Source organism: Callithrix jacchus, chromosome 9 (genome assembly GCF_049354715.1).
Source record: "Callithrix jacchus isolate 240 chromosome 9, calJac240_pri, whole genome shotgun sequence".
NCBI classification, from domain to species: domain Eukaryota; kingdom Metazoa; phylum Chordata; class Mammalia; order Primates; family Cebidae; genus Callithrix; species Callithrix jacchus.
In genome coordinates this window covers 40,249,142-40,272,126 of record NC_133510.1, presented here as the reverse complement: position 1 = coordinate 40,272,126, position 22,985 = coordinate 40,249,142, and the positions used below count along the sequence as shown (strand labels likewise).

Genomic DNA, 22,985 nt, shown 5'->3' with positions numbered 1-22,985 from the left:
CTCCTAGAAAGTGGGGATAGTTTTTTATTCTTCCTCAATGTCTACTACACTGCCATATATAATAGGTGCTCAAGGTCTGCTGAAATGAATTGAAGGGAAAATGGTTTATAGTGACCTATAGGAAGACATCCATGGGCTCCCCTCTCTCCACATCCAGTTCCTCCCCTGACCCAAAGTATAGGAGTTTCTATGGCCTCAGGAGCAGGGACCAGTGAGTTTCAAGGGAGGGCTACATCACTTACCTCTGAGTTTATCTTGGCTGGCACCTGCTTCCAGCTCTGAGTCCCAGAAAACAGCATCCAAAGCCCCAAAATAAAAAAAAAAAATAAGAATAAAAGGTTGATACATGACGGCAGTGGGATGTCCATCCCCCAAATTGGTGCCATTTTTCAACCAGATGCTCTTCTCAGCATCTGGAGTTTTCTGCCTCCAGGCTGTGACTTCATGTGCTATCACAATGGGCTCTCCCAGGTCTGCTTAGGTCTCTTCTCTGAGCCACACCCAAAGTAGCATCTGCTGCCCCTTCCTGCAGCTGTCCATAGGCTCTGCTCTGACAGCCAAACTCAGGGAAGAACTCCTTTATGACTCTTGTAGGATTGGGCTAGACAGCTTGTCATTAAGTAGGGAGTATAGAGGCAAGGTTTCAAAGATGCAGGCCTTCCAAGTGGCCTGTTCGGCCCTGCAAGCACTTTCTCTAGAGCCAGTCACTCCCTAGAAGTCCAGGTATGGAATTAATGTCCCAAACCACAAACTAGAATACAAGATCAAGTAAACTAAAGAAAGCTAGGATATTTTAAGTAGGTACTCTCAGAACATTTGAGACATATGGTTTCCTAAATCTAAGGCTTGACACATTTCCTAGCTGCTATTGCCCTGGGACAGAAAAGAGATGTCAGAGAGGGAAATTAAATAACCTTAGAGGATCACTCTACCCCAGAATCTACAGTCTCATTTTCAAAGTCTGGAACATTTATTCTGTCAAGTCATCTAGGCGTGACTGGATTCTCCAGGGCTAATTCACTAAACAAAAAAATGTACAAGGAATTAATTCATGCTATAACAAAGATTAATAAAACTGGCCAAAGCATTCTCCTTTCTTTTTTGAGACAGTCTCACTTTTTCACCAGGCTGGAGTGCAGTTTCATGATCTCGGTTCACTGCAACCTCCACCTCCTGGGTTCAAGCAATTCTCCTGCCTCAGCTTTCTAAGTAGCTGGGACTAGAGGCACGCACCACCACACATGCCAGAATGCAGCACAGAGCTTTCTAAAAGCCTTGTCTGGGGCCATTAAGAGAACTGAAGCATTTTGGACAATATATAGATGGCACGGAGTCATCACTGTGAAGGTTGCTGACCAGAAGCCAACAGAATGGTATTTTAGAAAAATGAATTAAGTAGTACTGTAGGAACAAAGTCTGAAAGGATAGCATATCAAGACATGATTTGTTTTTTCTCTTTTTTTTGAGCCGGAGTCTCACTCTTGTTGCCCAAGCCAGAGTGTAGTGGTGCAATCTCAGCTCACTGCAACCTGGGCAGCAAGAGGAAAACTACATCTCAAAAAAGAAAAAGGATTGAAGTTGGGAGACTTGAACCTCTGTCTCTAAGGTTCAAGTGATTCTGCTGCCTCAACCTCCTGAGTAGCTGGGATTACAGGCTTTGGCCACCATGCCCGGCTAATTTTTTGTATTTTTAGTAGAAACGGGGTTTCACCATGTTTGCCAGGCTTGTCTCAAACTCCTGACCTCAGATGATCCACCCGCTTCAGCCTCCCAAAGTGCTGGAATTACAGGCGTGAACCACCGTGCCCAGCCCAGTGGTTTTTAAAGTTGTAAAAATCACTTTGAAAACACCAAGTTTGACTTTTCTTTGCTCACCATAATACCTAACTCTAAGTCATGCACTTTGGTCTTTACTCTGATAGGATATCAACTGAGCCATGTGCTAGTCCAACTCCCCTAACTTTTAGCTGTCAGGGCTCTGTCTTATATCTGTTTAACAGCCTTCAGAGGTTCTGACTCTATTATCCAGCAGGCGCTCCACAGATTCCTGCTACCTGATTGAAAAGGAAAAGACACAGAGGAGACAGCTGCAGGTGTGAGAAGGGAAGCTGAGTGTGAATGGAGGCCTAGGAAGAAGGAGGGCCAGAAAGGGCCTTCTGCCCTCACCTTTATCCAGCACTTCTCCCTCAGGCCGCTGTTTCCAGAGTCTTGCACTCTGAGGTAGCAGTCCACGGCACGGCTCTACTCTCCAGCCTGCTCCCAGTGTCGAGCTTCTTCCACAAGTCCCTCCACACCCCTGTGGAGATTAGAGCACTGGGACTAGGCATGCGGGGGCAGCATGCTCTATCCTGTGCACGCCTCATGACCCTCCCAGCCCTGCCACTGCTGCTGGACCTCTGGCCTCATACCTGGCCCCCTTCTTAGTAGCTTCCCGCTCATACTCCTCCTGCAGAGCCTCCAGCTGGCCGGGCACATAGTCTTGCAGATCTGCAGTGCATCACTCCATAATCCAGCCTTCTGCTCAGATTTCCAGGTATCAAGAACGCAGAGGCAAGGCACGACAGCTTCCCACTGCCACACAGGTGCCCTGGTCCACAGACTTCTGGGTCCTTAGACCTCTCTTCTCCTTCCTCTTTCCTGTCTTTCCCACTCCCCAGTACTAATCTCCCTGATCTTTCTTCATACCAGGGGTCACTGTGGCTATCTGTGGGCTCTCAGACTCTCTCTGTCCCCTCATGGCCCTGAATCCAGTGCCCCACCTTATAATAATGGAGAGTCAGGCCTGATCTCTGGGCCTGGAGCAGCAGCCCTTCTGCTTTCTGAAAGTCCTCCCCCGAGGCCCTCCAAGCCTGTCACACAAGCACCTCACGTGGGCCTCGGCCACACGCTGAGCTGTCCCCCAGTCCTGATTATGAACAAACCTGCCCCCAAATGGGGACAGAGGAGAGAATGAGTATAGGACTAAGGCCCCAATTCAGGGAGACAAACGGCCATGTCACTGAGGGGTGTAACACTGATTTGTTCTAGGTTTGAATGAAGGTCAAGATAATCATGAAAGATCCTGGGACTGGGACTGGGAAAACAGGATTAAGGAATGTATGGGGAAACTCACACGAGGACTGCTTCCTTGGGTTTACCAGCTCTGATGAATTCAGCTTCAGCCTCTTTGAATCTCAGCACAGGGAGAAGGACAGCTGTGCGTGATGAGAAGGAGACTGGCATCACAGGCAGCCACGAGACCGGGGTCTGCACACCGGGCAGCAGTGCACTAGGGGATGGAACAAGAGGACTCTGCGGTCAGGGTCCAAATCACACCCATACCTCATCCTCCAGGTACATAGTGTATTTGAGATGCATCTCGGGGGTTTTGTGCTTGAGGGCCAGCCGAGAGAGTTCAAAAGCAAATTCAAAGGAGCTGAAACAGAAGGTGCAGATAAAGTTTTCTTACTTCACACTTCCCTTCATAAAACGAACAAGACAAGACAAAACAGAGAAAGGACAGGGTTGAGGGGAGAAGAAGTGACAGGTTTAAGGATAACAGACATGAAGTGACAGAAAAGCATAGAGATAAAGAGGAAGACAGGCAGGCAGCCCTGTGAAGACCACGTCACTGTCGGTGTGGATCAAGAGACGTCTGGAAAAGCCTATGCCTTCCCTGAGGCCAGCTGCTCCTGAGGAAGGAGAATGGGCCTGCGAAGGGAAGGGAGGAGTGAGCCTCTCAGTCCTATGCTGATAGGGCCAGGAGGTATCCTGGTGCTCACCACCTCCTCCTGAGCCCCAGCTACATTATCAGAAAGTCTCCCCAAAAAATGAGCAAGATCACCCTCAGTATCAGACTCCACGATTGGCATAACAGTTGCTTTAAGAAAAGTTCACTTTGCTCTTTCCGCCATCTTTCTGCACTGCCACAGTGGTGCACATAAATGTTCTGACTGATGCTCTCAAGAGCATCATCAATGCCAGAAAGAGAGGTTCTTATCAGGTTGTGCTCCAAAGTCCTCGTCTGGTTTCTAACTGTGATGATGAAATGCACTGGGTGAATTTGAAATCACTGATGATCATAGGCTAGGAAAATTGTTGTGAACCTCACAGGCAGGCTGAACAAGTGTGGAGCAATCAGCCCCAGATCTGACATGCAACTCAGGTATCTAGAAAAATGGCAGAATAATTTGCTCCCATCCGGCCAGTTTGGTTTTTTGTTGTTGTTGAGATGGAGTCTCACTCAGTTGCCCAGGCTGGAGTGCAATGGCAGGATCTTGGCTTGCTGCAACGTCTGTCTCCCAGATTGAAGCGATTGTCATGCCTCAGCCTCCCAAGTAGCTGGGACTACAGGTGCCTGCTACCATGCCCAGCTAATTTTTGTATTTTTAGTAGAGATGGGGGTTTCACCATATTGGCCAGGCTGGTCTCGAACTCTGGACCTCAAGATCCACTCGCCTCGGCCTCCCAAAGTGCTGGGATTACAGGTGTGAGTCACCGTGCCTGGCCACCGGTTTGGTTTTATTGTACTGACAAACTCAGCTGGCATAATGGACCATGAAGAAGCAAGACAACAACACATCGGAGGGAAAATCCTGGGATTCTTTCTCTAGAGATGTAATACATATTTACAAATAAAATACCTCATGAGCTCTGGTGCTTCCAAAAAAACAAAAGTACGCTTTGAATTTGACAGAATCACACTTCCACTACCCAGAAGCAAGTGACTGGCTTAGAGCAGTCTGCAGTGCTAGCTTTACAATCTGTTCCCTCTCCACCCTTCTTAGAACGGCCAAAACTTAAACACTGTTCGGAGCCCCTAGGGAATAGGAGCAGTTCATTTATTCTTGCCACTCTCTCATGTCCTTCCAAGGATCTTCCTTTACTACATTTCTTTATTCTTGTCTCCGCTTCTGGAAATATTTTTCAGTTATACATAAATTTTCTTTATCTAGAAAGGGGCTCTGGCTGGGATGGGGCTCATGGAGAGAAAGTTCGGGGCCTCACCAATTGTCTGCAGAGTGGTCAACAGAAGCTTCCAGGAGTCCCAGCTTGGTAAGCAATCTAACTGCAGCTTCTCCTCCCAGGCTCTTTGCCCACAGATAGGCCACGTGTTTGTGGGCATTAGCCCCTCCTTGAGTCCTGGCCACCTGTAAAGCAAACTCACTCAATAATCCTCCAATACAGAGTTGCTCTCTTCTCATCTCTGACCTTGGCTTTGACAAGGATCCAGTAACTGTTCTAAATTAACAGGGAGAGGCTGGGTGCGGTGGCTTATGCCTATAATCCCAGCATTTTGGGAGGCAGAGGCAGGCCGATCACTTGAGGCCAGGAGTTCGAGACCAGCCTGACCAACATAGTGAAAGCCCATCTCTACTAAAAATACAAAAATTAGCTGGGCATGGTGGTGAGTGGCTATAGTTCCAGCTACTCGGGAGGCTGGAACTACAGGAGATCTGCTTGAACCTGGGAGACAGAGGCTGCGGTGAGCCAAGATCGTGCCACTGCACTTCAGCATGGGCAACAGAGTGAGACTCCATCTCATAAAATAAAATAAAAAGTTAACAGGAAGAAGGCTACATCTCAGGGTTTCTTAACTTAGGTTCAAGTACTTAGGGTCCAAGGAGAGGCTTCACCTGCCACAAACCCTCAAAATTATGTGACATTTTCTGTATATAGATGTAAACGTGGTTCTGGCAAGAGAGACTCTGATCTTCACTCCATTTTCAAAGATGCTCTGACTGATTGTGAATTACTCACTTAAAATGGGAAAGAAGGGCTGGATGGTGGTTCATGCCTGTAATGCCGACACTTTGGGAGGCCAAGGTAGGTAGATTGCTTGAGCCCAGGGGTTCAAGACCAGCCTGGGCAACATGGTGAAAACCTGCCTCTGTAAAAAAAATTTAAAAATTAGCCAGGTGTGGTGTGCACACCTATAGTCCCAGCTACACAGGAGGTTGAAGTGGGAGGATCCATTGCTTAAACCCAGGAGGTCACGGCTGCAGTGAGCTATAATTGAATCACTGCACGCCAGCCTGGGTGACAATGACACCCTGTCTGAATGAAAAAGAAAAAGAAAAAAAACTGTGGGAAAAAAGGATGCATGTATCCCTCATTGTGGCCTGAATTCCTTACCCCATAGGCCTCTTCCCAAAGCCCACTGGCTTGGTACATGTTCACTGTTGCCATCCATTCCTGAGCCTCGACGTAGTGGTACTCGACCTCCTGTAGTCGGCCTTCAGCCTCCAGCTCCTGCAAGAAGGTGAGTCAAGATGGAGGGATGGGGAGGTGGAGCCTGGCTGGAGAAGAGATACATAGAGCCAGGAGAAGGGCTCACCTTGCCCAGATGTAGGTGTGTGTCACTGAGGAGATCTGGATGGTGCTTCCCAACCAGGCAGATCGTGTCATCATACAGCTTGTGCTTTTGTACATGGTGATGGCAAGATCAGGCTCTTCTACTGTCACATAGAGCCTGGGGGAAGGGAGATAAATCTGGGGCCTCCTAGACCCATTTCCCTACTGTCACTGCCTTCTGGGCAGAGGGTACACATTTTGAGCCCCATCCCTCCTCCCAGCAATGAAATCTCATCTCTTCCCTATACCTCCTCTGAGGCCACGGCTCGCCTTTCAGCCTCACAGTACTTGCCCTGCTTCTCCATTTCCTGGGCCTGAGTGATGTACAGCACTGACACATCTTCTGGTCTCATGCATTTCATCACCAGCTGTGGAGGCACAGAAGCAGGGTAGCCTCAGGTCCAACTCCCCAGGGAAGCAGGGCTTCAAGGGAACCTGTTTTTCAGGAACTCTGAACTCTCCCAACAATCACAGGTGTTTGGTCATTGCCACTCTACTAGTCAGGTCGGGGAATTCCAAGTCCTTATGGAGCAGAGGAAGAACTATATTCTGCTAAGGTGGGACGGTCTGCAATGCCTTGTGCTGGGACATACACTCCCATTGCCACTGTAACCACTGGGCTCTGAAGCGTAAGGCAAGAACAAAGTCATCATTGTGACCAGAGCCATCAGGAGTGGTAGTTCAGATTCTGCAGCTCCCAAGCCCATCTGTTCCTTCAAGAATGATAGATAGGCCCTTGTTTCCAGACCTCTCTTCATCCCTTCCTTTCTCTGTGGCTAGGGTTCAAAGTGGCTCAGACTGTTTTTTGGTATTTTTTATCAGCTTTCACGGAGCCAAGCAAAGAGGAGAAACAGACCCAGGAATGAGGCCACACTGCCACTAAGGCAGAGTTCTCTTATCATGAAGTCCACCCATCTCTACCTTGTGGGCTTGTTCCCAACGGCCAGCCTGGGTGTACATGTCTATAGCATCTTTTGTTCGGTCTCCCTTAGTACAGAACTCCTCAGCAATCTGTAGTTGATGAGAGGTAGATACAAAAGGTCAGAGCAACAGGGTTGAATGAGGAAAGAACAAACCTTGGCTGGGATGGTGGAGAGCCTGCGATATGACCTTGTAATAACAGAGAAGAAAAGATGAGTATAGGTGTCTCATACATTGTACCATTTAAAAAGAAAGGCCAGCCCCAAACAGTAGGACCATACAGTGGAATTCAAAAGGGCCTCACGTTCCTGCAATGCAAAAGCAATTTTATATAGTTATTCATGAAGAATCACTCATGCTGGCTGGAACAGAGCTAGAGACTCACTTTATATATCTGGGGTGAAGGGAGGTATCTGTGTCACGCTGGAGTGAAACTGGGAAAGCAAACTGTCCTTTTCTCATTCAAGGCTGTGATGCTGTTTGGGGCCCAGAAAGAAGGATCAGGGGAACTGGCCTCCACTTCCTGCTTTGGGTCCTCTCACTGTTATCCTCTACTGTACCCACCTCATGCTGCAGAAAGGACTCTCCCTCACCTCATACTCCTCCACTTCCTGCTTTGGGTCCTCTCACTGTTATCCTCTACTGTACCCACCTCATGCTGCAGAAAGGACTCTCCCTCACCTCATACTCCTCCACTTCCTGCTTTGGGTCCTCTCACTGTTATCCTCTACTGTACCCACCTCATGCTGCAGAAAGGACTCTCCCTCACCTCATACTCCTCCACTTCCTGCTTTGGGTCCTCTCACTGTTATCCTCTACTGTACCCACCTCATGCTGCAGAAAGGACTCTCCCTCACCTCATACTCCTCCACTTCCTGCTTTGGGTCCTCTCACTGTTATCCTCTACTGTACCCACCTCATGCTGCAGAAAGGACTCTCCCTCACCTCATACTCCTCCACTTCCTGCTTTGGGTCCTCTCACTGTTATCCTCTACTGTACCCACCTCATGCTGCAGAAAGGACTCTCCCTCACCTCATACTCCTCCACTTCCTGCTTTGGGTCCTCTCACTGTTATCCTCTACTGTACCCACCTCATGCTGCAGAAAGGACTCTCCCTCACCTCATACTCCTGCAGAGATGCATAGTGTTGGGCCACGAGAGGATAGTATTTGGACAGGGTGTTCCGGTCCTGTAGATCTAATATACAAATTGCCTTCTTCTACTGGCAGGCACCCAGGGTGGCCTCAATTGTCTTAATGGAGCCCCTGGCAAAGTTGGGAAAGATATAAATATGTAGGCTGAAAGATGAAGATGAATGGAGGTAAAGCGACCCCTTAAGCACACTTCCACCTACATTTTGAGATCTCTTCTTTTCAGCCTTGGTGTCCTTACTTGCTCCACTGCCCCTCACTTCACACCCAAATGTCCTTTACACTCCCATACTCCCATACCTGGCTTCAATGTAGTGATTAGTGGCTGCATCAAGCTGCTTCTGCTGCACCAGGTGGTCCCCCCATGCCTCCTCTAGTTTCACCAACTCCACTGGGAAGGCCAATCGAGCCAACTCTACCGCTGCCAGGGAGAGAAAAGGTGCTCAGCCCGGACTTCCAGCGATGGACCTCAGGAAAAAGGTAGGACAGGGAGATGAAGGATGGAGTGAGAAGGAGAAGTGCGATGGGGAGGAATGGAGAACTGGAGCCAGGCAACCTAAACCCATGCACCAAGAGGTGCCGGGGAGACAGATGGGCAAGAGTCTACAACAGTAAAGGATGGCTTCTGGGGGGCTAGTACCTTTCATGAATGCGTTCCCTTTACGGTAGCACTCCAGGGCCTGCTGTGGATTGTGAATCTTCTCAAAGAGATCACCTGCCTGTTAACACATACCACATTACTATGGTACCCCTACAACACAAAGAATCAAGTATTAGCTCCAAAAACAAGGGAACACCAGCAGTCAGGAAGTGCTCTGTGCCCTGAGACTCCTCTGGGCGAGAGAAGGGTCCTGAGCTCTGGAGATAAGGGCTAGGAGGAGGAAGTGAGCATACCCTTTCGTAGAGTTCCCCCTTGATAAGGGCTGCAGTGATGTGTTCTACCAGCTCTGTGTTGGCTAGCAGTTCCTCTAGGGACAGCACCAGCCAAGCAGCTTTGTCAGGGAGCCCAGCTTTGAGGTAGAGGCTGAAGGCTGCTAGCCCATCTCCTTGGCTCAACTGTAGTTCACCTGCTCGCTCCTCCTGCTCTGTGTCCATCAGCCACTAGTAATAACTGTGGCGTAGATTCTCCAGGGCTGGATGCCCCTGGACACGCACAGAGGAGAACTAGGAGTCACATCCCTTCCTACCCTTGTGCCTCTCATGCTTCTCTAATCCCTCTATAACAAGGGAAACCCTCCTGGGTCAGCAGTATCCTAACTCCGCACCATACCAAGTCCAAGCCCCAACCCTGTTCTGGTTTCTATGGCCTTGACAAAAGAAGGTTTTTTGAAACTGGCAGAACCAAATTCTGAACAACTGTGGAGAAGACAAAACGGGTACCTTGGCTTCAGCCACAACGACACACTCATCCCAATGGTGTAGCTCCTGGTACATGCCCATGGCCTCCTCCACAGCATTCTAGGGGAAACAGGCAGAGCAGAGAGGATGACAGAAGGATATGAGGATCAGAAAGCAGCAAGTTCTCCTCAGCCTGGCTAAGATGTCAGCACATGAGGACCAAAAACCTTACCTTTTAACCACTATACCAGCAAAAATATTGGGAAACTTAAAAAAGCTTAAGATTCAGGGCTCCTTATTTGCACAAGCCCTTTCCAAGGCAACTGTTCTTTGTTTTTGAGATGTAGGATTACTCTGTTGCCCAGGCTGGAAGGCAGGGGTGCGATCTCAGCTCACTGCAACCTCTGCTTCCTAGGCTCAAGCGATTCTCCCGCCTCAGCCTCAAGTAGCTGGGATTACATACAGGCATGTGCCACCATACCTGGCTTTTTTTTTTTTTTAAATAGAGGTGAGGTTTCACCATGTTCACCAGGCTGGTCTTGAATTCCTGCCCTCATGTGATCCACCTGCCTCAGACTCCCAGAGGGCTGGGATTACTGGCATGAGCCACCACGCCCAGCCTAAGGCAACTGTTCTTAAAGAGAGCTCCTCAAATTGTGTAAGTTTCCAGCCAAAAACAAAACGTGGATCTACCCCTATGCAGAAGAATTGCAAAGACAGGATCTGGACTAGAGGAGAGGTGGTAGACTGCTTATGAAAGAAAGAAGTAATCAAAGGCCCAAGAAGGAAGTTTGTCTAGAAAAGTAAGGACTAACCCAAGAGGAGGAAATTAGGGAAAGGGTGAAATTAACTATGTAAACCTCTCTGAAAGGTTTCCCCAAACCTTTGGAAACATAGCTCACCAGTACACTTTTCCTCCCTTGCATTTGCACCCCCTTTTCCCTCTTTTTCCCTCATATCCCCCCGCCCTGCATCCTGTCCCTCTTTTCTGTTACCTGTTCCAAAAAGATCATTTCGGCCAGTTTGTGGTTCTTTCCCAGCATGGCTAGACGTGCTCAGACCTGAAAGTCTGTCCCTTCTCTACCTGTGGGGGAAAAGGAGGTTGTGGTTTTTCTGTAGTTGCTGCATTCTGTCTGTGAGGGCTGAGATTAGAAGGCCAGATGGATGTAGAAAATAAAAGACCTTACAAATCAACAGGAAGTTAAAAAAAAAGATTTGGGAAGGTAAAACACTTCATGGAGCTTAAAGGTTTGAGGTTCAGCGACTCTGAAATGGTCTGACTGGAGGGTAGAGGTGGAGTGGGCAGGGTAAAGGAAACTAGGCATGGCTGGAAAGCTAGTAATCATGGGGCTGAATACTACAAGAAATCAGTTTGGGAGATGGAATGAATCAGGAGCATAATACTTGCATATTCATGGGATACTTGATCTGCAATCTCATTGGTCTCATGCAGGAATTGAGCTTTTGCTACTTGGCCCAAAGCAGAAAAGCACCTATGGCATGGAAGCAAAGACATTAATATAATATTATTACAGAATCGTCATTAATTCATTGGTTCAGCAAATACAAATTGATGTGCATCTATGATGTGATGTGCCAGGCAGTGTGCTTGTCACTGGAGACACATAGGAGAAAAGGGATGATGAGGGCCTTGCTCTCAAGAGAACTTCCATTCTAATAGAGACAGATAATTAGTAAAAGTAGAGATAATAAAAAATAAAGTAATATAATACTGTAGATCAAGCTTGCTCAACCCATGGCCCAAGATGGCTGTGAATGTGGCCCAACACAAATTCATAAACCTTCTTAAAATATTATGAGATTTTCTTTTTAGTAGAGATGGGGTTTCACCATGTTGGCCAAGTTGGTCTTTAACTCCTGACCTCAAGTGATCTATCTGCCAAAGTACTGGGATTATAGGCATGAGCCACTGTGCCTGGCCCAATAAACTTTATTTTTTAAGAACCAACTTTCTTCTCCCTTCTCAGACACATCCATCATCTGTCAAGATCAGCCATTCAAGAGCCCTCAACCCTGCCTCCTCTTCCTTCAGCCCCCATGGTACTCACACACACCAGGGAGGGTGTCACAGCCCATGGGGTTTCATCTCCAGGGTACCTCATTGCTGGGAAGGCCACAGCACCCTGCTCCCTGTGCTGCCAGATGCTGGGCTCTGTGGACAGCGTGTGTTACATAGCAGGTGTACACTGACGGTCCCCTTCCTTAGTCCTGGAGGTGGTCTCTGCTGTGGCTCTGCATGCCACCAATGCTCTCTGACAATCTCTAAAGACAGCCTTTGGGGCCAGGCATGGTGGCTCACGCCTGTAATCCCAGCACTTTGGGAGGCCGAGGCAGGTGGATCACAAGATCAGAAGATCAAGACCATCCCGGCCAACATGGTGAAACCCCGTCTCTACTAAAAATTACAAAATTAGCCAGGCCTGGTGGTGAGGACCTGCAGTCCCAGCTACTCAGGAGGCCTAGGCAGAAGAATTGCTTGAACCTGGGAGGCAGAAGTTGCAGAGAGACAAGATCGTGCCACTGCACTCCAGCCTGGTGACAGAGAAAGACTCCATCTCAAAAAAAAAGAAAAAGACAGTGTTTGATGTCAGAAATACCCCAGCCTCTAAGTAACCCATGATGGTATGCAGCCAGCAATGAGGAATTTCTTGAGAGCTCTCCCCTGGAGACCGGGTGGCGGGAGGGCGTGCCTGCAACTGAGATAACTGCCAAAGTCAGCGGGGAAGGAAGAAAAGAACGAGGAAGGGAGCGGGGAAGGGAGGGGAGGCAGACAGGAGACAAGGTGGTGCATGGAAGAGAGCCTGGCCATCCCCATAGGCCACCCTATCACCTTGTCTCTCCCAGTGTCCAAGGCCCTTCTTCCGGGCTGCTGTCCCTAATACGTCCACTAACCTGGCAGCCTGGCAGCCAACAGTAACACTGAAGTCCAAGAGCCCAGCTTTGCACACCTCCAGCACTCCTGCCACAGAGCAGAAAGGGTTCTGGTGTCACAGACCTGGCGCCTTGAGCCATCCTGGGACAGGCAATGTCTGTGGCCACTGAGGAGCTGACCTCAGCGTGGCTCAGCCGGGACTAGAATGGGAGCAGAGACGGAGCTTCTGAGTCTCTCCATGTGGTGGGAAGGTCTGCCTGTATGTGCATTATTCCTCCTTCCATGCCCCTGCCTTCACGGTGCCCCAGCTCTACTGGGGAGACTCACTCTGACACATGAAACATAGCAGACACCCAAGAGGCACAGGAAATGGTAAGACGTGAATGAGACATCACGGGTGAATACTAGCCAGGAACTCCCTTCTGGAAAAAACAGGGCTGATGGCATTGGATCAAGTCTGAAAATCACCAAGGACAATGAAGAAAACCGACACAGACCTGTCTAAGATCCTGAAACAGACCCCCAGGCATCCCGTGAAACTTGGAAGAATGATCTGATAACAGAGGGCAGTTGATTTTTACACAATGGGCAAAGGTACAGGGCTCCTTACCGAGCGGGTGACACAGGAAAAAACACGGCGGAGACCAGGAGAACTCAGATAAACTCCTGGGAATGCCACAGTGTGCCATGGAGGGGAGCAGGCATTCGGGGGGCTCCTGACCTCCACAGATGGCCCCTATCACCAGTGCCTGATGGAGCTGCCTATCTAGCATGGGTGGGCCTCCTTCCTTCAGAGAAATTAAAGAAAATTTAATTTCCTTAAAATAAAATCCTTTAGGTTTGGTTTTGTTTTGTTTTTGAGACGGAGTCTCACTCTGTCGCCAGGCTGAAGTGCAGTAGCCCGATCTCAGCTCACTGTAACCTCCATCTCCCAGGTTTAAGCAATTCTCCTGCCTCAGCCTCCCAAGTAGCTGGGATTACAGGTACACACCACAATGCCCAGCTAATTTTTTGTATTCTTAGTAGAGATGCGGTTTCACCATGTTGGCCAGGATGGTCTCAATCTCTTGACCTCACAATCCACCCGCCTCAGCCTTTCAAAGTGCTGGGATTATAGGTGTGAGCCACTGCACCTGGCCAAAATCCTTTAGTTTTAAGGGATTTAAAATGAAATCCTTTAAGCCAGACCTGCCCTTGTATGTGCTGAGTTCCAGAACCACGCACTGCCAGCGAGCAGCAGAGAGAACACACCTGCCTAGGTAGGAGGGAGCACAGGTGGTGTTTCCTCTTCTTCCCAGGAGCACTGACCAGAATCCTTGGAAAGACCCAATGTCCTCCTTCCCAGGGCCAAGAAGAAAGGCAGAGAGAGGGAGAGAGGATGGCAGAGAGGCCCCCAAGCTCCCCCCACAGGCTGCTGGATGCTGAGACATGAGACAGGGTCAACTGCCCCAGGAGGGGATGGGGAGGGGAGAGCCCTGGCAAGGAAGCCCCTGAGACTCCGGACTCCACAGGAATCATTTCCCGAGCCTGGCTGGGGTGGTGCAAGCCTAGTCAACCACACGCCCTCCATTCCCTGCTACCGAGCTCCAGCAGGAACTGGCCCCTGTGAACCTGTGCCCGCCTTATCCAATCTCACACTATGACTAAAAAGACCAGCCACCACACGGTCCTGGTTCTGGGAGCGTTGGGGCCTTGCCATCTGGCAGGACCTGCTGCCACCTGGCGCTTGCTGTCTGTGAGCACAGGGTCTGGTAGGGCAGGAGGTGACCCAAAAGCATGTTCTCCCAAAGCAGAGCTGCCGGGCCACTCCTCAGAGGCCCCAGTCCCCATTGCCAGCTGCCTCTGATCCTCCCATCTGTGCACCTCAGGCCATCGGGGGAGGGCTGGGACCCAGCTCCAGGGCTGCTGCTGGCAGAGACCAACCTGGCCTCCTGCCCACTGGGGCACAGAGGTAGTGGGCAGGGCTTCCACCCTCCCCACCTCCCCAGATGTCCACAGGCTTTGAGGAAATGCATGAGGGGCTTTGGAAATTCAGAGAAAGAAAAGGAGATCCAGGAAGAGGATGAGGTCAGCCTGGACTTGCCTACTTGCAGGGACCAGAGTCCATGCGGCTGACGGTCTCTGGGGGAAAGGACAGGCGCCTGGGTCAGGAAGCCTAAGTCACAGACACAGCCATCTCCCTGCCTCTGCGCAGGCTGTTGGGGTGGAAATCAGCATCACGTAAGCACCCTCCACCTGGGAGTGCACTGTAGGGGCAAGGCACCCCCAGACAGGCCCTGCTGCTAACACTTAACCCAGCAGTCCCAAGGGGCCAGCTGAAAGGACAGCCTCACCCAGGTGCCAGGCACCAGAGAGCTTATGACCGACAGCTAAGGCTGGCTGGTAAGCCCTTGGTTCCCAGGAGTGCAGAGCAACAGGGCCTGTGACACAGGGGAGCCTCAGGACAGCGCAATCAGAGCCGGCTTCTCAGAGGCGGTGCCCTTGAGCTAGCTTGGTCTCCTCGTGCCCCTCTGCCACCCATCACTGGCACCTGGCTCGGGCTCTCTGTCTGCCCAACACCTCATTTCAGAGGAAAGAGGAAACCAACAGGGCCTTCACTGCCCTGCTCAGTCCAACCCAGGCAAGGCCAGCCCATGGAAAGGGAGCCAGGAGGGTGACAGTGGAGGGGCTGAGGCCTGGCTGCTTCTCCCCTGCACTGTGATCTGGGCACACACTCAGCTGCTCAACCAACAGCTCTATCTCCTGGACTCAGGGCTCAGCCACGTGGGGATGAAGGGACGAGTGCAGCCCTGTGAGAAGAGTGAGGGCCTCAAGTCAGGCAGAGCTGGTGCCCCACAAACTGCTGTGAATCCCAAGCAAGTTACTTAACTTCTCTGAACCCCCTTATGTGCAAAACAAGGAAAGACAGGAGCCCCAGGTCCTGGGGTTGTATGGGAAATTCAGTGAGGTGGTAAAGCACCCTGCTCCATGCCTGCCTATGAGAGATGCTCCACAAACAGTAGGGTCATCACCACATGATGGCTGAGCCCAGCAGACAACAAGACGTGGAAATTGGCCACTGTGCAGTCACTCGCAATAAGGAAGAAGGTGGAAAAGCTCATAAGAGGTGGGGCGCGGTGGCTCACACCTATAATCCCAGCACTTTGGGAGGCCAAGGCGCACTAATCACGAGGTCAGGATCTCGAGACCAGCCTGGCCAACATGGTGAAACCCCGTCCCTACTAAAAACACAAAATTGACTGGGTGTGGTGGTGTGCACATGTAATCCCAGCTATTCAGGAGGCTGGGGCAGGAGAATCACTTGAACCCGGGGGGGGGGAGTTGCAATGAGCTGAGATCACGCCATTGCACTCCAGCCTGAGCAGTGTAGTGAGACTCTGTCCCAAAAAATTAAAAATAAATAAAATGTTCTCCTAATGTAAGATATTTAAATTTTATTATAAATTGCTCCTTAATGAGCACTTTCATGCATAAAATATTTGATACCTTTTCTTATTGTTTTCTTAGCACGGAGTTTTAGAAGTGCAGTTACTGGTCTGAGGATAGACCTTTAGTACCTTTAGCCTTAGTTCTTAAGGCTTTTCATAGTCTCTGCAAAGCAGTTTTTCTCAAAGGTTTTGACATGTTATCCTCTACCAGTGCTGGAGTAAAGGGCTGTATCATATTAGCAATTATCAGCTTAAAAATCTGTGCTGTTGGAAACCGAGATGGTGTGCACCTGTATAGTCCCAGCTAGTAGGGAGGGTGAGACAGAAGAATCACCTGAGGCCAGGAATTTGAGCCTACAGTAGCTGTGATTGCACCACAGCACTCCAGCCTGGGCAACAAGGTAGATTCTCTCTCTATAATAATAGTAATAAAGAAAAAAGAAAGGCAAGACTAGCATACTATTGTTGCCATAATTTGAATTTCTTTGATTACTAGTGAGGTTCTGTGTTCCTTCTCATGTTTATTGATCACTAATATTTCTTATACAAACCTAGTTACAGCAACAGCGAGCAAGCCACAACTCTCAAACTTCCTTGCCATCTTAGTGCTATTGCTGTAATATACAAAACACACATTAAATCACAGCAGTTAACCTTGTGCTCGTGTTTAATACCACAGTGCAGTAAAGACAGGCTGGCGTGGCGTGAGGAGTGGAGATTTGAAGCCAGACAGCCCTGGGTTTAAACGTCTCCTCCCTCATGGACCAGCCATTTGACCTTGACAAAGTAATTTAATGGCTCTTACCCTGGACGTCATCTGCCGCGGAACTATAAAATGAAACAGTTGTCACTTCCTTCCAGGGTCCCATGAGAATCAGGTGAGGATGATACAGGGGAGGTAGGTGCACATGGCCATACACCCGAGGGGACTCAGCAGGAGGCAGCAATGACCACACGGGACATTACTGAAGAGCGGAGGATGCAGCGCTCCCATTCCAGAGAGGAGGGAAGATGAAGACGCCAGTGATACTGAGCTGTATTGTTAGGACGCTCAAGTCCAGTGTGGCATCCAAAAGTGCACCTGTCAGTCTTCCCTTCGAGTACACTTTACAGAGAGCCTCATCCTCTAAGGGCTGACCATGGGAAGTCAGAGAACTGGACCCAGGGACCCTGGCTTTTCCTCCTCAGGAGACCAGGGGTGAGCTCAGCATCCCCATATGCTGAAGGCGGCAGGAGGCTGGCTGGCTGACACCCCTCCTGCTTTGTAAGAGGGTCTGTCCTAATGTAAAGCTGGGGAAAAGGGAGATGCTGTGGGGTGGGGGGGCAGTACGGCCCACCAGGGAAAAGGCTGGTGCTCTCAGTGTTGGCTGGCTCTGGCTGAGAGAAGAAAGTCATTCAGAGCAATGCCAAGACACAGAGAGCAGCATCCTGGCTTAGATCCCTCTTTCCTCCCTTCTCCAAGGGCTGGAAGTGGAGAGCATATATTCCTCCGAAAATGAGAGGTGGCTAATACCAGGAAGCCCGGGGCCTCTGCACCTACTCTCCTCCCACCAGAAGAAAGCACCATTCTCAGCACCGCCTCCACCAACTCAGGAACAGGTGAGTCCACCCAGCCAGACACAGGCAGGTGGGGAAAGATGTAGGGAGATGCCCCACCTGGGCAAGAGAAGATTAAAGACTCACTTTGATCCTAAATATACACTTTAGGCCACGTGCTCACACCGGCAACCTCAGCACTCTGGGAGGCTCCCTTAAGACCAGGGGTTTGAGATTAGCCTAGACGACATAATGAAACTCTGTCTCTAAAAATTTTTTAAAACGGGCCAGGCACAGTGGCTCAAGCCTGTAATCCCAGCATTTTGGGAGGCTAAGACGGGCAGATCACCTGAGGTCTGGAGTTTGAGACCAGCCTGACCAACATAGAGAAACTCCATCTCTACTAAAAATACAAAATTAGCCGGGCATGGTGGTGGGTGCCTGTAATCTCAGTCCAGAGGCTGAGGCAGGAGAATCGCTTAAACCCAGGAGGCGGAGGTTGCGGTGAGCCGAGATCATACTTTGCACTCCAGCCTGGGCAGAAAGACCAAAACTGCGTCTCAAAAAAAAAATTTATTTTTTTTTTAAATTAGTCAGGCACTGTGGCTAATAGTCCCAGCACCTGTAGTACTAGCTACACAGGCTGAGGTGGGAGGGTCATTTGAGCCCAGGTTGAGGTTACAGTGAGTTATGATTGCACCACTGCACTCCAGCCTGGGTGGGTGACAGAGTGAGACTGTCTCTAAGTATAGCTATACATACACACACTTTAAACAAGAAAACAAGCCTTTCAATGGGCAAGGAAGACCCCTCTCACAGTCAGAACCACGGGCTACCCCAAAAGCCACAAAGGGGCCAAGTAGAAAAGCGGTTCTGATGCCTCCCTCTCTTAACAACCCTCAGAGGTAACAACAGAAATAACTCAGGCCTCGGAGCTGAGACCTGGATTCAGATCCCGGTTTCCTCACTACCACCCAGCTGTGTGAGCTCCGGCCTGCACCTAACCTGTCTGAGCATGTTATTCCACATCCATAAAACAGGAATGAGGACAGAACCATCCTCAGAGACGGCCATGAGGATTAAGTGAAGTGCCCAGAGCAACACCGGCCCATACAAGAGCTCAATTGCTAACAGCTACTGCTGGTGGTCCCTCGGGGCGGAGTTCCTCACCGGCTGCCCACTGTCCCAGCAACCACCATGCTCTCAGGCTGCTCCTCCACCTGACCCCACACTCTCCCACCCTGTCCACATGACTCCCATTCCCCCTAACCTGCAAACATATTCCTTGAAGAGTTGGAAAAGTAGCTGTGGGTAAAATGGTAGGATGCCTGGGATCTGCTTTAAATGCTCCCGGAGGCTGGCAGGTCACTTGGGCTCAGGAGTTCCAGACAAGTGTGGCCAACATGGTAAAACGCATCTCTGCTAAAAATACAAAAATTAATCGGGTGTGGTGGTGCACACCTGTAATCCCAGCTACTTGGGAGGCTGAGACACAAAGGAGGTGGCCAAGATCGCCCCACTGCACTCCAGCCTGGGCAACAGAATCAGACCACAGCTCAAATAAAGAAAATGCTCCAGGAGGGAAAAAAAGGAGTGAGACTAGATGGAATACAGTCACAGTAGAAAGTGGCAGCCAGGTGAGGGTTACACAAGGGTTCACTACATTATTCACCATATTTTTGTGCATGTTTAAAAATTTCCACAAAAAAAAGCTAAGAGGAAAAGGGGGAGTAATAACAACAGGACTACATAAGGCCATGGTGCCTGTCCCTCTTTGTCAACCTTCTCTGTGCCTGTCATCTTAGTGATGCCCTATAGCCAGCATTCTTTTGCCTTTATTCGATTTCAAAATGTCCATACCCTTGGCTGTTTTCCTCACCCCCACTCAGCCCCTTGCTTTTCTCCCTTTTCCTCACCCTCCTGTCAAGACCCCGTCAGAAGCTCTGATGACCCTCCAAGAAGACCAAGTCCAGGAGAGCAGACCAGGAACCAGGACTCCTGGGTTTCAGCCCCAGCGACGCCACTGTCTGCACCTATGCAGCTAACCCCTACCCAGTTCACACCACATGAAAGCCCAGCAGAGCCAGCAAAGAGATGTCCAGAAGTCACTGCTGCTGCTACTTCTAAAAGGCAGAAAAGGAGAGCCCCTCCCTCGGAGCCTGTTTGCTGGGATCCACCTCAGGCAGCAGAGCGGGGACGTGGTGGCTGCCTGGCAGACACCTCTCCCCACGGGGGGCTGGGAAGATGGGAATAGAGATGCTATGATGATCATATTACTGACGGTAAAAATTAGGACCAACAGGGCGTGTCCCCTCTGCACAGGTGTACAGTGTGTGCTTTTCACAGACAACAGAGGTGGCAGTCATGCAGCATGCACATTCAGGCCTGGCTCAGACGGGGGCCACATCCCAGACAGCCAGGCTCCTGCCCTGCATTCCCAGCAAGGATGTGAAAACAGCCCAGCCACTCTCTTTCCACTGGCACCCTCCATGCCTTGCCTTTCTCCCTCTTTTTCATGAGGGAGGAGAGTGTGCTCGCCTTCTTCTCTCCCAGGATGATGGAGTCAGGCCTGGAAAACAGAAAGCAGGATGGAGGGACAAATCAGGGTGCCCCCAGGTCTAATGCCAGCCATGTCCTGCCACACTGGGTGCCTGTGGAACCCACCTACCCCTCTGCGGGCTGAGAAGACGACCACCCGAACTCCTCTGGGAGAAACTAGAGATAACCTGAAGTGAGGAAACATCTTGGGGGTGAAGATGCTGTACAGACACCAGGCCAGTCCCTCCAGGCACTCATGTCTACCATGCACAGCCAGCACACTGGTGGGTGAAAGAGCGAAGCACTAAGCAGTGTGTCTGCTGCTCTGGATGACCCCTGCTAACTCTGCCAATGGACACTCACGCTGCCCCACTAGGGACTGGAACTCGAAGAGGTAACCTTCACCCCTATTTTTGAGTGGGGAAATGAGGGCATGGGATTTTACCTGAAACAGGGAACATAGGCTAGTTGACCTTGAGATCTAAACCCAGGAGTCCCAACTCCCAGCCAGGGCTCTCCCCATGAGACGTGGGAGAGTTTTCTGGGGAGGAGCACCATCTGGGGTTTGGTTTTCCTGACTAGCCAAGGAGAAGGGGCTAGCCCTGAAAAACTCAATGACAGTCACAAAGGGCATCGTGGGAATAAATAAAAGCCACAGACCACAATTCAGCACAAGGCAGGTTGGCCCCTGGCAGCTACAGATTAATCAGCCCACTTTGTCCCAGGGGTGGGCAGGAGAGGACTGAGAGATGCCAGGAAGGACGTTTGTCATGCCAGCCAGACCACGGCTGCCAGCAGAGTGAGGGCAGCAGAGGAGGCAGGCCAGAACCAGGGTTCCAGGCTCAGCTCAGCTGCTTCTAACCAGGAGCCTCTGACACATCACTTGGCCTCTCTGACCCTCAGTTTTCCTACCTGTAAAGTGGAGATAATGCATCTTCCCTACAGAAGCAATAAAAGTGCTTTGCAAACTGTAAATAGCATAGGGAAATGAGGGAATATCCTAGTCCTCTTCAGGATGAGAGGGGGTGGGAAGAGAAGGGAAGGAAGAGAAGAAGGGAGGGAAGGATCCACAGTGAGGCTGAGATTTTGAAACCCAACCTGCTGGCTGTGTAGCCAAGCTTTTCATCACCACTGGAACCTCAACCTGCAGCAAATGTATGCTGAGGTCATAAACATGATTACAAAGGTTGTTTGCAAAGTTCATAGCAGGGAAATGAGCTGCAGATGGCAGCAGGCAGCAGCCGGCTGTGTGGACTCAGGGGCAGCTGGAGGGAGTTGTGCTAACACCCACCTCCAGCTTTGGAAGGTGGGGGTAAGCCGACTCTGCCCTCTCTGTGCCTGGGGACGGGGAGCCTTGCAGAGAGCTGAAACCCTAAGCCATAAAACTGCCATTTGTTCCAGAGAGAAAAGTCAGTTTTTCAATTCCAGCCCAACCAGGAGGGCAGGCCAAGCTCAGAGATAGAAGAGTGGACTAAGAGCACGAGCCCTTCCATGGCACCTGCCTCAAGCGAGACAGGCTGGAGCAGCTCTGGCTTTCCATTGGGAGTGTCCTTGGGGAGGGAGGAAGGAAGCAATTTGGCAAAGCCACATCTGAGGTTTCTCAGCCAGAGGGACCCTCTGTTCTGAGGCCAATAGGTAGCCCTGGTATAAGGAGAACGTGAAAAATACAGGCATCAGAACCTTTTCTGCTGCTTATAGCTTCATAGAATGCTTTGCAGGTGACATTTCACATAAGAGGGCACCAGCCTGTCTGTCTTTGACAGGAGGACATCAGGAGGCGGGACCCAGGGCCGTCTGTATCAGCAGCTTCCTATCAGAGTGGCCAACACAGGATGCTTAAAAATGTGAAGGAGACGTTGACCAGCATAATACAATGAGCCCTTGGCCCAAATTTGGAAAGGCCACTCTCTATGTGTCTCACTACCTCAGCTGCCATCTCTCTACTGATCACTTCTTATCCATGCTTCAGCCGCAGCCCCACCTACTCCAGGACACCCTCCGCCCACCCGCCCTGCAGATCCTCACACCGCACTGCTCACTGCCTTGGCTGCTGCTCCCAATCACTCACCTGTGCCTGTGTCTGTCTGACAACTGGGCTCCCTAATGGCAGGAGCACATCCATATGACATTTCTCAAATGTTCCCTACAGTACAGGGAACCCACGGCACATCCAATGACATCAGGATCTGAGCCTGCAGAGCTTCTCACAAACTTGCAGAATACGTGTGTCCCTCGGCATCATTACCTGCCTTCCCCTCCGACTGAACCTGGAGAAGAGTCACCAGCCTGCTACCAAAAATCTCCCACAGCCTGGACTCTCAGACGATTCCCCTAAGAAGTCTGGGGAGCACGGTCCCAGGCTTACTAATCTCCTCTGTACCCAATCCCCATTTTTTCCAGTCCCCAGAAAGCCCCAACCAACCTCTCAGCAAATTCCCCGTGATCTGTCAGATCCGGATCCAGTCAACTGCAGGCCGGGTGCTCCTCGCCTCTCGTCTCATCCACTGCAGGAAGCAACCTGAGGACAGCAAAGAGGCAGAGAGCTGGTACGAACCGGTCCTGCGACCTACCAGTTGTGCGGCCCAAGTTCCCTAACCTCTCTGAGCTTCAGCTGCCTCAGCTGTAAAATGGCAGGTAGACCGCCTCTCTCTCAGGTTTGCTGTTGAAATCACGTTTGTAAAGTGTTTATAAAGTGTTTGGCACTCTTAGAAAGCACTCAATAAACAGTAATTAACATTAAATCATTACACCAATCTCTCCAGATAGGTATTACTGTCTTCTCTCTACCAACGAGGAGGGTGAAGCTCAGAGGCATGAAGCCACTGATTCGGAGCCACACAGTATCT

At 50.3% G+C, this 22,985-nt stretch overlaps 1 protein-coding gene and 1 long non-coding RNA gene across 7 annotated transcripts in view; one reads left to right on the top strand and one right to left on the bottom strand.

The window, feature by feature from the left end:
* Positions 1-10,866, bottom strand: part of LOC108593123 (intraflagellar transport protein 172 homolog) — a 43,578-nt gene extending 32,712 nt beyond the window's left edge. For 2 of the 5 annotated variants that reach the window (XM_035255880.3, XM_035255881.3), the window contains exon 1: positions 243-391. Coding sequence is in view for 3 of the 5 variants with exons in the window: in XM_078338948.1 (XP_078195074.1) it covers positions 8,475-8,520; positions 8,707-8,827; positions 9,047-9,125; positions 9,301-9,501 (447 nt within the window). In the remaining 2 variants the exon portion in view is untranslated. Of the gene's footprint in view, positions 1-242; positions 3,269-4,986; positions 5,130-5,739; positions 5,870-6,114; positions 6,232-6,316; positions 6,702-7,254; positions 7,345-7,640; positions 8,521-8,706; positions 8,828-9,046; positions 9,126-9,300; positions 9,531-9,786; positions 9,865-10,739 lie in introns of those variants that run through there. The other 3 variants (XM_078338950.1, XM_078338948.1, XM_078338949.1) reach the window with 3 other exon arrangements.
* Positions 229-22,899, top strand: LOC144577884 (uncharacterized). 2 transcript variants are annotated; one of them, XR_013522719.1, is made up of 8 exons: positions 229-1,373; positions 2,030-2,533; positions 3,178-3,333; positions 4,935-5,034; positions 5,659-5,805; positions 6,122-6,241; positions 8,784-17,664; positions 19,530-22,899. It is a non-coding gene; the product is annotated as an uncharacterized LOC144577884 (long non-coding RNA). The 2 variants fall into 2 exon arrangements; XR_013522718.1 differs by having other exon boundaries at positions 229-2,533.
* The last annotated feature ends 86 nt before the right edge of the window (positions 22,900-22,985 follow it).